Genomic DNA, 13,669 nt, shown 5'->3' with positions numbered 1-13,669 from the left:
CAAAAGCATATTGTAGACAGGGATCCAAAAGTCACTCGACGACTCCTCACTTATTTTAATGTGACCCCCTCCAGGGGTTCGCCAATACCTGTAAGGTGACCAGCACCCAGTCATTGGCACTGTAAAAGCTAGCAGCTATCATTCCAGATTTCTTTCATTTTAAAGCACCTGAGAATTACTGCAGATTCCAACAGTATTGGGGGGTTACAATATATCTCTTAAGGTAGCTCCTATCAATCTGAAAAACAGGCCTGATAACTATCGCCCCCAGAGTTGTTGGTGGGATTAAATAAATGAGTCAATACACGTAAGTGCTTGGGCGTGAGGGAGAGAATGGGGCTGAGCGCACAGCACATGCTCAATAGACGTCAGCTGTACATATCAATAACGAATCTCATACCAGAAGAAACAACCTACGTTAACTAAAGAGATCTATAAAGTTTTTTCTCACCTTGAACAGGAATCCAAGCACCTTAACAATAAGTTTACTTTATAAACCGGGCACTTCAACAGAGTAGAGGGGAAAAGTACCAGGAGAGAAAGGTTAAGAAGGTATGAAAGTATGTCCACAGTCAGGGAGTGTCTCTTGCCTGAAGCTAAGAGCTCCTTGTTTGACCCAAGGCAGAAAGTGAACCTATAGGAAGATATTACCAACAAGAATTAGATGAACCCTGGCTCCCTGGACTCTTCCGGGGTTTAAATTCAGTGTCAAACGATATTGCAAATAAATCCCAGATGCATGAAGACTAAATATAAACCTCAAAAGAAATTCGGTTTACTACATAAAAATTTAGTTACAGATGTTCAAAAATAACCCACAAAGGCAAAAAAAATCAACTGAGAAAAAGATATCTGCTGCTGACAAAAGCTTCCTATTATACGAAGTGGTTCACAGAGTAAACAAAATGTGGTCTGTGCAGACCTGGAATATTATTCAGCCCTAAAAAGGAAGAAAATTCTGTCACACGCTATGGCATGGATGAACGTTGAAGACGTTATGCTAACTAAAATAAATCATTCACAAAAGGACAAATACTGAGTGATTCCACTTACATGAGGGACCTAGAATCGTCAGATTCATAGAAACAGGAAGTAGAAGAGTGGGGGCCAGGCCTGGGGGAGGTGGGAAGGGAGTTAGCGCTGAATGGGGACACAGGTTCAGCTTGGGGAGAGGAGAAAGTTCTGCGATGGACAGGGGGTGGTGGCACAACAACGTGAATGTACTGAATGCTACGAACTACATTCACAAATGGTTAAAATGGTCAATGTACATATTTTATCACATAAAAGATTAGGTAAGAAAAAAGTTCATAGAAATCAAAGCAGTAAGAAAAGCAATAAAACACTGATATGTACAAGAGCACAGGACATGATTAGGCAATTCACAAAAGAGGAGATACAATGAATAAACAGGTGAAAACATGTTTATACATAAAACAAAGTTATCAAAAATGCAAATAAAAATTACTCAATGCTGAAAGAAATACAGATCCAGGGGGCCTCCTGCACACTGAGGGTCAGTGTGAAATGGTATGAACAGGTCTCCAAATTAGTAACACTTCTGGATCCCCAAATTAAACACTGGTAGTTCTTTTATATAAATATAGAAAAAAGTGTACCTGCAAAGATTACCTTATATAATTTCTTATAAAACCCAGAAATTGGAAACAAAAGTAAATGTCTAAAAATAGTGGAACTGCCAAACATATAAGAAATATCCACCATACAGGTGATTGTATAGCCATTAGACTTGAGGGTTATGACAACTGTGTAAAAAATTGGGGGGAGATGGATGGAAGATACAATATTGAGTGTAAAACCATAAAAATCTGAGTGAAAAAATTAAACTAAAACATGCTAAATGTTAACAGTAATTATGTTAGTGTGATAGGGCTGTGAAAAGTCCCATAGATTTTTCTAAATTTTCAGTATCATAATGAAAAAAACCTTTACACGGTGAATCCCTGCGTTATAGCCTGTGGGAAAAGGCCACAGGACTTCCTAATCCAGCTTCCTCATGTATTTATCCACAGATAAACTTACCAGAAGCAAGAGGACAGCAGACAGCACATTGTGACCCAGCTTTCCCCTGGCCTGGTGGCTTCCCAGTGTGGATGACACTCTTCACATGGGTGGAATCCAGCCAGAGTTGTGAAAACAGCTGAATTCTTTCTTGTGTTGCCCCTCTCTTCATCCCTGTGGTCACCTCATGATGGCAGGCACTGCCAGTGACAGGCCCAGTACCAGTTCTCCCTCTTCCTACCGACAGACCCTGATCAATCCCAGCAGGTGGCAACAGGCCCTGAGGAAAAGCATTTCTCAGAACTCCCTGTGGACAGGATGGCTAAGTGAGTAAGTTCCGGCCAGTAAGCAGCCAGAGCTGCTGGATTCGGCTTCTGGGAAAGCTGCTTGCAGGGCGGAGGGTGGACTCACAGGGGAGCCTCCCTGGGGCCCCGAAGCCCGTCTCCTTTTCCGGAACACAGAGATGCAGGCTGGGGCTGCAGGAGCCAAGCTGTGATTGTAAGGTGCCCTTGGAACAGAAGCCACATGCTAAGGACACTAGAGCACAGAGGTCCCTATGACACCAGGGAGCTGCCACACCAGCACTGGCCTCCCAGCTACAAATTTATTTAAGAACAATGAGACCCCTAACTGGTTTAAACTTCTGTTTTTTAATACTTCTATTACTTGGTACCAAACAATCCACCATCTGTGAAGGATTTGCATTAAAATCTACATACTTCCATTTAAGGAACGTTTACAATGTAATTACGTTCTCCCAGTTCTCGACTCAAACTCAGCATTAAGGGCATATCGTCATGGGTTCTGAGAACCATACTCAAAAATCCATTTCTCCCTCAATCCTCCATTCTTTCCATATTTACTATCAGTAATTGTTCCTTTAGGAGACCAATGTAAATAAAACTTTCCCAAACCATTATTTATAACAAGTTCTGAATTAGAGGTATCGAGCTTTTCTTTTTTTTTTTAAATACGGAAGCACATGATTAAAACATCACATAAATGCAAGCTACATAAACATTTTTAGTCATAACAATGGCAAAATACCATGTGGTGTTGATTCAAAAATGAATAATTAATCACTACCATAAAAACCAATCCATATTTCTGGATAAAGAGTAAACTGAACACATGTATTTAATATTGCCCCACCACCATCCTTCTCCGTAATTACAGTAAAGAAACCTTTTTAAAACAATATAAATCCTCAAGGACGGGAGACTAGGGGAGGAGATGACAGTACCCTGGAAGCGGGAAGCACACTAACTGAGCAAACCCAAGGCGGTCAGCCCCACGCCGCCTGGTGGCTGCCATGCTGGACAGCGCAGGTGTCCATCCTTCTCCAGAACCAGGAAGGCAACTATCCACGTACGTCAGGACACGCTGCCTGAGGAGGTTCACTTCATGCATCAATGTGACCACAGAACTGCTCCAACACGTCTCCTGGTGAGTCTGGGAGGCTGTTTCTGGACAGATTAGCATTCCTAGACTGAATAAGGGGTGGTGCCCTCGCCAGTCTGGGCGGGCATTAACCAATCCACCGAGGACCCATGAAACAGGAATCTGAAGGGAGGCTGACTGACCCCCCACCCCCGCCCAAGCTCTCCTGCTCTGACGTCAGAGCTCCGGGTTCTTGGGTCTTCTTGAACGGCACGTGCAGCTTGCTCCCGTGCTTGATTTATATTCGGAAAGTTTGCGAATCTCTTCTGAAGTTGTGACTCAATTTCCAGGCAAGAGCACTGCAAGTCTCTGAAAGACACGTTCTGTTGTGACCTCTGGGCAGCTCAGGGCTGGATTAGAGTGTGGTCCCCATGTGCCACCTGCTCAGCCCACGTGACCAGTACAAGTTGAGGCTCTGAAACTTCTTGAGAACTATGAGCTATGAGAAGCTTGTTTGCGCCCTGTATGTTCAGATGTCTGCTCACAGCGGTCACAGAGAACAGTTGTGTCGCGACCGAGGGACAATAATTTAGAACTCTGAGACTTTTACACCAGGAAGCCCTTATCGGCTGCAGCAGTTCAGTAAACGCCTTCAATGACCTTCCGTGGCTTGGCCATCAAACTCCACGCCTGCTTTCCTCCCCTTTAACTGATCCATTAACTGATGACCAAAGGCATAAACTTGAAAGAAATTTACAGTTCTCATCACATCCACAATCACATCACGCAATGAACTGACTTGCAGAATTTTAAGCACAATATACATAAAACAATATTTAATTTAATAAACTCGATTATTTTTCAACATTCATTGTAGGTACTCATTTTTGCCAAATGGACTCTAGCTTTTCCATATTCACACCAAATACTTGCATTTCCTTCTTGGCAAGTGGCTTTATCTTACTAGCCTACATATGCCAGCTAAGTCAGAAAACATTTCCTTTCGGAAAACCCTCCTGTGAGCTGGAGGTGGTGCGCACCTGCTCTACAGGCCTAGCTCTGATGTCCTCCAGCGCAGCAAAAGGGAGAAACCCTGGCAGGGTACACTGAGGAAGACACAAAGATGGCGCCTGCTCCTGAAGTCCTGTCCTACCAGTAGTTATGGAACGTGCTAGAGAAGGAAAATGCCAAATGTGATAGGTGAGAATCTGGGATTTGTTTTGGCTACAGTGACAAAGCCACTCAGACAGACACACTGTCCGTTTCCTGGCTCCTTTTATTGTGCACAAAGCACTGTAGACGCACAGGAGAGAAAACACAGTGGGCCGCAGAACACAGCTCCCACACCTGGCTCCTACTTGTGAGGGTACAGCCAGGACTTGCTTCAATGGATAGCAAATGCACACATTCCACTAACTGTCATAGTGGCCTTGCAGCTACCAGATTTTCAGCCAGATAATTCCAAGGAACACCATTTTCAACATTAGAAAGAATTATGTAATTGCATCTGGCTGGGACCATTTCACAATGTACTTGTATGGAAAAAATCCAAAGCTAAGTTTTGTAGGTTTTAATATTCAGTTTATGTTATACGCAATTGCTCTCTATAAAGCAAGTGTTTTGTCCACGTAACTAATTTTATCTTAAAAAGAACATTTCAGGGCAGAAAACACATTGAGAACAATTAGAACAGATTTCATAACCAAGAGATAATTCTTCTCTATAATGTTTTGTTTGAATAAAGATTAAATACCATAGCCAGGACCCCTAACTCAGCTTGATTTTATCTTACAGTAAGATTTAAACCCTGGCAAAATAACACCTTGACTCAGTTTCCTCTGCTATAATAAGCAAAAATCACAGTGGTCCCGTTGCTTCCTGAAGTTATCGAAGTATTACACAGATGGTTTCCTACCCAAATCCATTCCTCCCCCCAATTTCCTCGCTGTGTTCTCTAAGGTACCTACCCTGCCTGCCGGGGCCAGGTGGTCAGACATGGCCCCGCCCCCAGCCCCGCCCCAGCCCCAGGGAGACAGTCTTGATTACTCTGACCAAATTCCATGTCCCTTGCTAGTGACCAGGTGAGGCATGGATGACAGCACAAATCTGCTGGGAAGGTTTCTGGGAATCTTAAAAAAGTGCAAACATACGAGGAGGGGACACACACGTGGGCAGCCATCCTGGGGCTGAGGGGAGCCGACACTGGACGCCAAGCTAGCGCACTGGCTGGGTCCCTGCTTCTGTGGCTGAGCCCCTGTAAGAACCACCCTAGAACCGCTGGACTCTGGCTCCCGTTTAGTGAGCAGATGAGCCCCGTTTGGTTTCAGACATTCTTATTGAATCTCCCGTTATTTGCCCAAAAAGCACCCACGTCACACAAACAGCTTTCGCAGAAATGAAAAACTCCCCAGGGAAGAACATCTTGAGTTTAAAATCTACGCAATTTGGAATTCACAGGGATGTACTCCTCTCGGTCCCAGTTACTCACCATTAAAAAATAATGGTCCTCAGGTTCGGCTCGAAGGTACTTAAAAATCACTTGCTCCATGAACCTTTCCATGAGGTCCCAGTCTTCAATGATTCCATGTCTTATTGGCCACTAACATGAGAGACACCAAAATACATCAGGCTTCCATCCACACCAGCAATAGTAACCATTTACCAGCACCGGCCAGAGAGACCGAGTTAGAAAACAAAGGTCTCCATTGCATGAAGTGAATGTAGAGAAACAACAGGCACTTGAACAGAAGATTAAGTTGTATTATTGCTTATATTCTGCTCCACCCTTTCCTAAGTGCAAAGAATGTCTTAACAATGGAGTAACAGATGGGAAATTGCCACCAGTCTACCATACCGCCCCCCCCCATCGGAGGCTTTTTCTTTTCTTAGAACAAGTGTCTACTTAAATAACTTTAGAGCTTTACTTTTAATTACTCGATCTGCGACTTTCTGTGTCTGACAGGTTAATTAGCCAACCTGCCATGTCCCAGGGGCAGATCTGGCCCCGGATGGAACCCAGCATTCGGGGTCACGCTGCATTGCAGGGTTTGTAAATCGGCTTGATTCTCCACATCAAAAATACCATATTCAAAAACAGCAACAAAACCTCTTTTCAGACCTGAGACTAAAACACAGCCCACAGCCCACAAGCACACCTTTCAGGTAACGGACCACCCTGCCTTATTCGTGCCTCCGCCCTCCCGGAGGGGGCTCACCTTCGTGGCGTACGTGGCTTTATCGATGGCTTCATCACCTATGAAAAAGTCCAGGTCGTCCACGCCCCTCAGCACTCTCCTTTGGGCTTGGTCGACTACCTTTGCTGACTCTCTGATGGCAATGCCTTTTAAAAAAAAAAGAACAGCACAAAGATTTCCATCACTACCCACATTTATCTGAATGATGAGATATAATATAATCCTTATGTATGTACAAGTAAATTTTCAGCATTAGGGTGTTATCTGGGGTCGAGGGGATTCACAGAAAAGACACTATCAATGAGCCAACAGACATCGGGACAATTAAGTCCCATTACTATTTTCAGTATGGCACAAGAATTTCGACTGCTTTGAATGCTGACAGAAGCTAACATTACTAAATTTCTTGGTTTCATCTGAAAAAAAAAAAGATTTCATAAGATAGTAAGTGAAATGCTCTTGGAGTACATATCGATAGGTTCCAAATTTTAAAATACAATACAGAGGGAGACAAAATTAAAAATACAGAAGAGAATTAACTGGAAAAATAATGCCTATCTGCTCTTAAGCCAATTTAATAAAACTGTGCATCAGATAAATTAAAAATATATTTTTAGTCCTGTTACAGAAAAAAAATAAAAATAAAAAATAAGTTCCCATTAAAAGTAAAAACTAGGAGGTTGCTGGTTAGTATCTATTGCAAAAAGTACAGTAATCAAACAACTATATTATGTAAAAATATTTAGTTTTATGGTATATTATTTTCTTAACAATTTAGCCTTGATATTTGGGGATATACTTAGGAGTAAATAATTATATAAAACCTCACTCCAGAATTTACCATTTAATGAAATGTGGAAAGCTTTGTAAAGATTTGATTTTCCATTTAAATTTCTAACTCCTGGTAGTCTGAGCTCCCATAAACCCACCTTTATCACCTTTATTCCAAAACAAATTAGTAAACATATACACGTATTTTTAAAAGTAGATTATCTGAAATCCCCAATTTATTACAAATGAAGACTAGCAATAAAGCTATAAGAGTGACTTTGAATTCTTTTTCTCAGAAAGGTATCTTGAAGTAAAGAAGTGAAAAGAAAAAGATGCAGGACAGAATTGACTTTGCCCATCTCCTTTTCTCACTGCAATGCAAGTTACAAAAGCTGGCACAAATCTAAAGGACAGAATTTCTGCAGGGCTGAAGAAGCAGGGACGATGTGAAACATTGGGGACTGAGCCGAGAGAGTGGGGCCAGGAGAGTCTGGTGGGCTATACTTACTAGGCAATCTGTAGAAATAAATGAAACCCATCTCTAAAAACTGACCATGCCATTCAGTGGCACACTGACAGCACCACACAGAATCATTTGGCACCCAAGTGAGGCATTTCAAAGGGCCCTGGAAAGATGGCTTGCAGCAGACCTCAAAAGTCCTTACACCGTGTGCCAGGACAAGTGACACATTCTATCCTCTGGGCAAGATCAAACTTAATTATGCATGAATTTAGAATTAAACTGCCAAGTCAATATAAAAGATTGCGAAGACACAAAGGCAAAAAGATTCTGCAACTCATGACATCATTCAAGTTTACCAAGAATCGGAAGGCAAGAATTTTCACCCAAAGAAAAATCACCACCTTAAAGAAAAAACGCTGAACTTAGTGAAAACAAAACTACCACACTCAAAAAATTAAATGACAACAAAGTAAGTCTAATCTCTCCTAAAAAGGCAGATCAAAGTTCTCTGACCCCAAATCATAGCAGAACTATGTTTAGTGGCTCTTGGAAATGACAATAACAAAAATAATAAAATACACTTCTTTTAACAATTATACAGGAAGCAACTGAATCCATTGAAAGGAATAAAGGTACATAGAGCTTATATTCAAATCTTTTGTTTGTACCTATGAAAAGCAGCTGTGGTCCCAAGAGCCCTCACAAACAAAATGGAGAAATGTGTCTGAGAGAGGAGCTGTCAAGGAAGACCTATGATTATTCATAGATTATACGACTCCTCGCAGAATAAAGATCTGTGTCCCCCAGCAGCCATCTCCCACACACCACAGCATACAACAGAGCCCTGACTCAGGTGTAGACAGAGAAGACGAGAAATGTACAAAGGAAACAAAGACGGAAAGGACAATAACTGTAACATAACAGAATGGACATTGACACACTGCAACTGCTCCAATGTATGTGGCATCCATGCAATGGAGTATCATAAAGCCATGAGAAAGAGTGAAGCCCGCTTCTTGTATTGATCTAGAAGGATCATTAAGATGCAGTGTTTAAGAAAGAAGGCACAACCCTGTATGTCTGCTGACACCCAGGTAAAGACATGTCGGTGAACATCTGCTGTATGTGTGGAGTATCCCTGGAAGGATGGGGAGAAACCAGAAACAGCAGTTGCCATCGAGGAGGCGAAACACTTTGGCAGTTTCTTAAAAATACTAAACACAAACCTGACGTGCAACTGCACCACACAGTATTTACCCAGAGACATGAAAACTCCTGTCCACACAAACACCTCTTCCCAAGTGTTCACAGCAGCTTTATTTGTAACAGCTGAAAGCTGGAAATAACCAAGATGTCCAGCAGTAGATGAACATTTAAGCAAACTGTGGTACATCCATATGGGAATACTACTCAGCAACAACAAGGAGCAGTGTATTGATACAGGCAACGACTTGCCAAGTGAAAAAGCCAATCTCAAAAGGGCATGTACTGTGTGATTCTGCTTATATAACATCATCAAAATAACAAAATTATGGAGATGGAAACAGATTAGTGATTGCCAAAGGTTAGGAATAGTGGAAGGGAGAGGAGCAAGTATAAGTATAAAGAAACAGCTCAGGAGAGATTTTTATGGTGATGAAATAATTCTGTATTTTGAGTGCAGAGGTGGTTAAAGGAATCTACACATGGGATAAAATGAAACAGAACTGCTCACCCCCCCACACACACACACTTACCAATGTCAGTTTCCTAGTTTTCACATTGTACAACATAATTATATAAGATGTAACAACTTCCTGTGAATCTGTAATTATTTCAAAATAAAATATTTTTAAAACAAAATGTAGTTTGCAAATGATTTAAACAAATTTAAAAAATGAAACACTTCAATTAGCTGTAATGATGGAATCAAAGCTAACAAGATTAGACCTTAAATAAAGAACAACGTAACTGTTCTGCAGATTAGAAACAAATGGTTAGGTTGGAATGTGGGTAGCCAAAAGAGACAGGCTGTTTTCCAAATGCCAGAAAGTCATCTGAGGGTAAATCTAAAGAAAATTATCAGGGAGATTATCTCTAAGGAAGAGTATATCTAAAGATTTAGATACAAATGCTGTATCTTAAGAACACTTGCTACAGCAGTTAACAGATGATACTAATTTTTAAAATAAGAATATCCAGTGTGTTTCCCAAAAGAATGTCATATATTTTACTAAACCTTCAAGGAGTAAGTAATTCCTAACATGTAAATTGAAAATAGAAAAAGAAAAAAAATAGAAAATAGAAAAAGAAAGCTAACAAACTCATTTTACAAAGCTGTTATAATTTTGATATACAAACCAGACAAAAATAGTGTAAAAAAGAAAAATTATAGACCAATCTCACTTTTGAACATTGATGCAAAAAATAAATATTTACAAATAAATACCGAAACTCCCAAATAAATATTTGCAAATACAGTTCAGCATGTATTTCTTGGTATTTCATAACCAAGAAGGGTTTATCTCAAGAATGAAACAAATGACTTTAACATTTGAACATGTTAATGGGACTTATGATATTAGGGGTTTAAATGTTCAAAACCATATGATCATCTCAAAAAATACACAAAAAGTCTTAAATGTCATCATCCATTCTTGATTTAAAGATAAATTTTTAAAAACCAAAAACCTCTAAGTAAACTAGGAATAGAAGGGTACTGTACTAAACTACAAAGGCATTTCCACAAAATCCTACAGTAATAACTAATGAAACACTAACCCATTCTTTAAAGTCAGAAAGACAAAAGCACCTGCTATCTCCAATTCTAGTCACTGTAGCAGAAGTTTTAGCCAATGCAACAAGACCAAGACAAAAATATAGATGAAGTATTGGGATTGGAGGAGACAAGATAACTATTATTTGCAGTTAATCCAACATCTGCATAGAAAACTAAAAGAATCTGCAGACCATTAGAACAGATCAGACAGGTCAGCAAGGTTGCTGGATTCAAAAACAACTTTAAAAACTCAGCAGCATTCCTCCTATGTGCTAGCATTAGCTAATTAGAAAATTCAATTCTAAAAAAATTCACAACAGCAACAAAAACATAAAGGTACCTAAGGATAAATCTAGCGAAAGGTTGCCTAAGCTTTTTGCAGAGTTTCACAAACATTACCGGAAGACACAAGAGACATGAATGAACAGTACAACATATACCATATTCATGAATAGGAAATTCAATTCATAAAGAGGTCAAACTTGCCCCAAATAATCTACCAGTGTAACGTGTCTATAATCAAAACCCCTTTATAATTTTTCACAGACTTTAAACCGACTCCAAAACTTACAGTAAAGAGTAGGACCTAAGGATAGCTAAGGCTATTCTGAGAAAGAAAAAGGAGGAACCAGACCTACCAGATATCAAGACACATGCTAAAGCAACAGATTTGGGACAGAGCTAAGCAAACGCGTGGCTGAAACCAAAGTCTCACAGGCATGTGTGGGATGGCAATGTGATGAAGACACACATCCCATCAGGATACGCGCCTCCGTAAGAACTGCTGGGACAGTAGCCTTCCATTTGGAAGACAAACAAATGAACTCTCTCACACCACATTAAAAAATAAAGTTTTTGTAGAACAAAGTATAGAAACTCTATGACTGAAGTACAAATGCATGTGTTAAGACAGAAACAATTTATAAAAGAAGACTGAAAACCTTGACTATGTTAAAAATTTCTAACTTCTAAACAAAAAGAAATTATTTTAAAAAGATGTCATAGAATATAAGAAACATGCAACAAATTAGTATTCAGAGTACCCAAAGGGTTCCTATAAGTCCATTTAAAAAGGATACAAATGAAATAGAAAAAGAGGCAAAGACATGAATAGGCGATGAAAGGTACTGAACCTTACTAGGACTCAAAAAAGTGAGACATCATTTTACAGTCGTTAGACTAGGAAAAATTTTCAGTCTCACCGTACCGACTGTTGTCAAGGACGTTTCTGCAAAAGCAGAAACACTCGTCCACTGCTGATGGGAGTTCAGATCAGTACAAGCCTCAGAAGAGCAATGTGGTAACACCTGACACGCTGAAGAGCAGCACCCCTGAATGACCAAAGTCCCGTGTCCCTCTATTTTCTGGGAAACTAGCACGAGTGGGTAAGGAGATATTTACTGCACCAGTTTGTATAACACAGAAAAGTGGAAAATGCCCAAATGAAAGAAAAAATTGCTATGGAAGCAACTGCTGGAATGCAGGCCTAGACGTGTGTACATCGACACTGGTAAGTCTTAAAACCGAATATTGAGGGTTTTATTCAGAAGAACAATGCAGAGAGTTATTCACAGTATGACACCATTTTGGAAACGTTTAAACCACAAAACACGGCTACATATGTGACTGTGTCCTGCTATCTGTAATGTAAGGACCAAACATGGATGGACGGGATGGGGAAAGTATCCACGAGAGGTAGGACTGCGGAGAGAAAGGAGGGCCGCGTGTTCCCAGGTATTTACAAGATAAAGTCATGTTAACATTTGCTCATCTGGGTGGTGAGTATAGGGGTCTTTGTTATAATATCTTTTGCTTTGCTTTCTTTTCTTTTTTCTTTTTCACCAAAATAAAGATTTTAAAGACCTCTATCTAAATTTTTCTAAAAAGCAAAACCGCCTGGGGCTCAGCCTCTGTCCCCAGTCCAGAGCTATCCCCAGAGCATCAAGCCCTCTACCCAGTTACCCACTGGGCCTTTACAATGAACTCTTCACACCCTGACACCTAAAAGGTACTTTCTTCCTCCGGCCCCTCCTGGGCCCTCCCATATCGTCTTTCTATGGATGCAATCAGCACACACACTCCTCTGTCTGAAACTTCTCAGTGACTCCAAATATTCTCTCACAGCTTAAAAGAAACGGGAAAAAACGTAGGGAAACCTTTCCTTCACACAATCAAGCGATTTCTGCAGAGGCTCGAACAACTTGGACACAAGCAGAGCGGCGATGGAGCAGGACAGGCGGGCGCCTCTCCAGTGGGGCCGGGTCTCCACCAGGGCCTCAGCAACAGGAAACTTCCCGGCAGCTCAAGCTCCCTAGGAGGGCGACTGCAAGTCCTCCTCTGGTTCCCACTGGGCTCCGCTGGGAGCCTATGGGGGTGCGGCCACGCGTCCCTCACGCACATGCCTGGACCTCGCCTCTGTGGCCTCGAGCTTCAGGGGCAGCATTCCAGCACCTACCCCGCAGCCACACACATGCACAGAAGCCCCCTTTCTCTCTGGACCCCACTTCAGCACTCACGGCTTGAACTTCGCCTCTGCTCCCAGCACTAACCCAGCAGGGGGCCAAACGCCCAAGTAGCCAAGTCCCTCTGGGCCCACACCGGACTCCTGCGCAGATGTCTGCCCTGCCTCCCGCCGCTGCTCTTTAGCAACAAATTCAGCAAGGATGTAACTCTTCTTTTACTCCCACATCTCTGACATTTGTATTATCTTTCTGGCTTCTGCCACTGCAAAGGTTCTGACAGCAGCCATCTGAGAGCTGCCATGCCTTCTGACAGCAAATGAAATCCTGCTAATAACTGACTTCAATTCCTTTCTCTATTAATGATGACAGGTTAAATGGCTCAGACAACTAAATGCTGCTGACAGATTTAAATGCCAAAGCATCAAAGCACAAGGTGCAAGACCAGCCTCTTAGAGTTGTTGCACTTGCCAAGGTAAGAATTTCATGTGCTTTGAAAAGTCAGGAAGTTCCTTTCATCAATTTGGCATAGAATGATCAAGTTCTGGGGCATTCACAATAATAAAACTCACAAAAGTCTGATGTATCCTACAAAATGCCAACGGCTCTGGACTGAACTGTG

At 41.4% G+C, this 13,669-nt stretch overlaps 1 protein-coding gene across 5 annotated transcripts in view; it reads right to left on the bottom strand.

Moving 5' to 3' along the window:
• Positions 1-13,669, bottom strand: part of ACTR3B (actin related protein 3B) — a 52,334-nt gene that overhangs the window by 23,111 nt on the left and 15,554 nt on the right. For all 5 annotated transcript variants that reach the window (XM_081038108.1, XM_081038107.1, XM_081038109.1 and 2 more), the window contains 2 exons: positions 6,618-6,742; positions 5,891-6,001 (listed from right to left, as the gene is read on the bottom strand). In XM_081038108.1, the coding sequence (XP_080894234.1) occupies positions 5,891-5,962 (72 nt within the window). In that variant the 5' untranslated portion in view covers positions 5,963-6,001; positions 6,618-6,742. The remainder of the gene's footprint in view (positions 1-5,890; positions 6,002-6,617; positions 6,743-13,669) is intronic.

This window comes from Rhinolophus hipposideros, assembly GCF_964194185.1.
Source record: "Rhinolophus hipposideros genome assembly, chromosome: 25".
Taxonomy (NCBI): Eukaryota; Metazoa; Chordata; class Mammalia; order Chiroptera; family Rhinolophidae; genus Rhinolophus; species Rhinolophus hipposideros.
This window is presented reverse-complemented; position numbering and strand designations above follow the sequence as displayed.